This window comes from Berghia stephanieae, chromosome 3 (assembly GCF_034508935.2).
Source record: "Berghia stephanieae isolate SIO BIC M18660-M18661 chromosome 3, UCSD_Bste_1.3, whole genome shotgun sequence".
NCBI lineage: Eukaryota > Metazoa > Mollusca > Gastropoda > Nudibranchia > Aeolidiidae > Berghia > Berghia stephanieae.
The window spans coordinates 51,965,513-51,970,138 of record NC_088362.1 but is presented as its reverse complement, the minus strand read 5'-3'; the positions used below and the strand labels follow the sequence as shown (position 1 = coordinate 51,970,138).

At 40.3% G+C, this 4,626-nt stretch overlaps 1 protein-coding gene across 1 annotated transcript in view; it reads left to right on the top strand.

The window, feature by feature from the left end:
- Positions 1-4,294, top strand: part of LOC144969276 (uncharacterized) — a 5,330-nt gene extending 1,036 nt beyond the window's left edge. The window contains exons 2-3 of the mRNA XM_078908388.1: positions 1-2,605; positions 3,215-4,294. The exon at positions 1-2,605 is cut by the window's left edge and continues 661 nt beyond it. Of these exons, the coding sequence (XP_078764514.1) occupies positions 1-2,605; positions 3,215-4,294 (3,685 nt within the window). The remainder of the gene's footprint in view (positions 2,606-3,214) is intronic.
- Positions 4,295-4,626: the final 332 nt, after the last annotated feature.

The window sequence follows — 4,626 nt, the reverse complement described above, 5'->3', positions numbered from 1 at the left end:
TGGTGGAAAACATGGCAATAGCAAATGTAGGAAAGTTTTTACCATGAAGACAGAACATGTTAAGGATAAGATCAAAGAGAATAATCTTTGTTGGGTTTGCTTCACAAAGGGTCATGTTGCGAAACGGTGCTACTCAAAATGTAAAATTTGTGGCCATAAACACAATGAGAGGTTTTGTAGTAACGGGCAAATGAAAACAGAATCGGGCAATACAAATTTCAACTCCAGTTTTTCTCAAACTGAAAATCCCGAAAGTATCAATGTTGCCTTTTGTCGAAGCAAACTTTCAAACAAAAACACTGTGTTACAAACAATGAAGATTAATATGAAGGGTGTCTCTTTGACAGTTTTGTTCGACAGTGGATCAGATAGAAGTTTCATCTCGAGCAGAGCTGTCAAAAGAATAAAACCTTCCTTTTATGGCAGAGAAAGCTTGAATGTGTCTGCCTTTGAGTCAGATAAACCTTCAGAAAAGGCATTGAGAAATGTTTATGCTGTGAGATTTGATTTGCCCTGTGAAGGGAAAGAAACCTTATTACTTACAGAGGTTAAGGTCATTTGCGCGGCAATGTTCAGGCCGGCAATTCCCATGGATGTATTATCACACTTTCAAGAGTGTACATTCTCAGAAGATAGCCATTGTGATAAAAACGTAAGCATTGATATCTTGATTGGTCAGGATTATTATTGGAAACTCATCAAGACAGATTCTTGCGTGCGTAGTCCTTCTGGGCTTGTTGCCCAAGAAACTGTCTTAGGACCATGGGTCCTCTCTGGTGCATATTCGAACCCGAGTAACAAAACACTTGACTCCTGCAGACAACTGCTCTGCTTGACAGACATTCCACAATCTGACTTTAGAAAATTGTGGGATCTTGAATACTTAGAATGCTGTCATGACAAGAATGCACCATATGAATCCAGAGTTATGAAAGAGTTTTCAAAAAGGATTGAATATGTAGACAATAGGTATCAAGTGGCTCTACCTTGGGTAGAATCAAAGAAGCCGCAATTGCAGTGCAATGCGTCTCAAGCTAGGCAGAGACTTGATAATCTTGAGAGAAAGTTATCAAGAGATAAAATACTGAAAAAGGGATATGATGATGTTTTTAGGAAAATGGAGGCAGACAGCATCATTGAGGAGGTGCCCTTGGATGAAGGTCAGAACATGACAAATTCAAAATTCTATTTGCCTCACAGACCAGTTGTTAAGATGTCCAGCCTTTCAACTAAGATACGCCCTGTATTTGATGCTTCTGCCTCAGGACCAAACACTATCTCTCTAAATGACTGTATGGAAACAGGCCCAAACCTGTTACCTCTGTTGAGCGATGTGCTCATGCGATTTAGAAGACATAAAGTAGCCTTATGCTCCGACATAGAGAAGGCTTTTCTCCAGATTAGTGTCAGACCAGAAGATCGCGATGTGCATCGGTTTTTCTGGCAGATTGACAATATAGTTCGCGTTATGCGCATAACAAGAGTCCCGTTTGGAAACAAAGCCAGTCCATTTCTCCTGAATGCCACCATTCGTCATCACCTGTCACAGTATCCAGCCACCAAGGCCATCAAAGAATTGTCTGAGAACATGTATTGCGATGATTGGCTCTCGGGAGGCGACAGTGTGGACGAGGTTATAAATCTCATGTCTGAAGCTTCGAAAGTCATGAGTGAAGCTGGTATGAAGTTATGCAAATGGTCTTCCAATAGTTCAGAAGTTGCAGAAAATATTCATAGACATTTCGAAGACAAAAGCTTAGAAAATGACTCTGTCAAAGTTCTCGGAATGCGTTGGAGTCCAGTCGAAGATACGTTCACCTTTGATGGAATCTTGGTTCCAGAGGATGTGTTAGTTACAAAACGGTTGATTTTGAGTTGCATAGCCAAGACATTTGATCCACTTGGGCTTATCTCCCCTATTATCATGTCTGTCAAAATATTGTTTCAAGAAGTGTGGAAGTTGGGACTTGATTGGGATGAGCAAGTTGAGGTCGAGTTGAGAAAACGATTTTTGGCATGGGCTGGAGATTTGATTAGGTTGCGAGAGTTATCGATTCCAAGATGTTTTGTTTCTCTCACGTGGAAAGAGAAACAATCTGTGGAACTTCATTGTTTTTGTGATAGTTCTCTCAAGGGTTATGGTGCTGTGATCTATTTGAAAGTTCTTGAAGTTGATGGTTCAATCTCTATTTCTTTGTTGTTGTCAAAGGCTAGAGTTAGTCCTTTAAAGCCTGTCACTCTTCCAAGACTGGAATTGCTAGGAGCCGTTGTTGGTGCTAAACTTCTCCGCTCTGTTGTCAATAGTTTACAGCTCCCAGACAGTGTGAAGTACTTTTGTTGGACTGATTCGTCTGTGGTGCTGCAGTGGATCCGTAGTGAGCCGACTCGGTGGAAAATGTTTGTGTGCAACCGTGTAGCTCAAATACAAGAGCTTACTGCACCCGAGTCATGGCATCATTGTATAGGGAAAGAGAACCCAGCCGATTGTTTAACCAGAGGGTTGTCAGCTGAGGAAATTCTGAACAAACCGTTGTGGTTTCAAGGTCCACCGTGGCTCAAAGGTCCTAATAATGAAATGGACGAAGTCAATGAGGGTAGCTATGTGGTAAGTGAGGAATTAGCAACCACTAGTGTCACAGTGTGCGCAGCTAAAGCTGATTCAGTATTGGATTTTACACGGTGGGGAGATTTCTCTAAGTCTATTAGAATAATTGGTTGGATTTTCCGATTCATAAATAATTCAAGAAGAAGAAGAAATTTTATGAAAACGACACATCATAAGTTGTGTGTTGATGAACTTGAGTTTGCAAAATTGAAGTTGTTGTTGTACATACAAAGTTTACATTTCGCTGAAGAAATCGAGTGTCTTGAAAATAATAAGCAGGTTAAAAGAACGTCGGTCTTGTATAAAATGAATCCCTTTCTTGACAAACAAGGACTGTTGAAGATGAGAGGTCGGCTTCAATTTTCTGATCTTACCTTGAATGAAAAATTTCCTATCATTCTGCCAAAGTGTCATTTGACCTTGTTATTAGTGCGCAGAGAACACATAGCGTTAAATCATGCAGGAGTGTCACAAGTTATGGCATCTTTGAGAAATCAGTTTTAGATAATAGGTCTAAGGTCTTTGACAAAAAGGGTTAAGCGGAAGTGCGTTAGTTGTCAACGATTCGATTCTCAACAATGTTCACAATCAATTTCTCCCTTACTCCAGGAGCGCCTGGTTCGTGCCGATCCCTTTAGTATTACTGGTGTTGACTATGCAGGTCCTTTATTCACTGTGGATGCTGTAGGGAAGAAATTCTATATCTTACTCTTTACGTGTTGCGTGGTTAGAGCAGTTCACATTGAACTTTGTGGAAGTTTGTCATTGAGTGATTTTCTACTCGCGTTCAGACGTTTTGTTGCGGGACGAGGAATGCCCTCTAAATACTATCTGACAACGCGAAGACATTTCAAGCGGCGGCAAGACATATTGCTGATCGTTATACCGATGACGGTCCTAAGTGGTCCTAGAGCTCCTTGGAGAGGTGGGGTTTGGGAAAGACTAGTGCGTTCAGTAAAGCAATCTTTAAAAAAGACAATTGGAGACCGGAGTTTGAGTAGAGTAGAGCTGGAAACTGTCTTGTTCGAAATAGAGTCTTGCATAAATGGCAGACCCCTGACTTATGTCTCTGATGACCCTGAGTGCAATGAGGCATTGTCACCTGCTCATTTTCTGCTTGGGCGTCATGATAGCCATAAGCCAGCGGTGGAAGCAAAAGAGCCAATTGTTTGTGGAGCTATGGCAAGAGAAGCTTCGTTACAGATTAAAAGCCAATTAAATCGTTTCTGGAATCTCTGGCACAAGGAGTACATTCGAAACCTGCCTCTTGTCAGGTCTTCACCTAAGGGTTCTCCGGTTAAGATAGGTTCTCTAGTTTTACTCAGAGAAGATAACAGTCCAAGGCTGCGATGGCCTTTAGCTCGAGTTGTTCGTCTTTTACCTGGGCGAGATGGTTGTGTCAGAACTATTGAGATCAGAACTGCTAATGGCATATTTGTACGACCAGTGCAGAGGGTCCATGATCTCGACTTGGAAAATGAACAGTATCCGGTTGAAGAATATATTTCTTCATGTGATGATAAAGTTGATGAAAACTCAAAGCAGGACAGTGATAACAGATTGAAGCATTCACAACCATCTGTTACCACTAAATGTGGCGATGATAGGTCGCCGCAGAGAACTCAGTCTATTGTTGTTTCGAGAACTGGTCGCATTATTAAACCTCCAGCTCATTTACAGATAAAATGAATTGGTCCTAAGATTGTTTACATAAGGTTGACTGTATTTTAAGCATTTATCGTATTCATTATCACATTTAATTTTGAAATGTTCGTATATGTTATTAATTATTTTACTGTTGACAAGTATTATTACCATGTGTTTGTTTATCAGTAAACTTGCCAGAATATTTTCGAATTTTACGCCAAAGTGGCAACCCAGATTATTTAGACCTGAAAGTTATAAGGTACATATAGTACATATATGTTGATATTGTACACTATATGTATGCATTCTTTATAATGATTACAATATTTTTTATATACAATGCCTATTCCGGGCCCTTTGGAATGTTAAAAGAC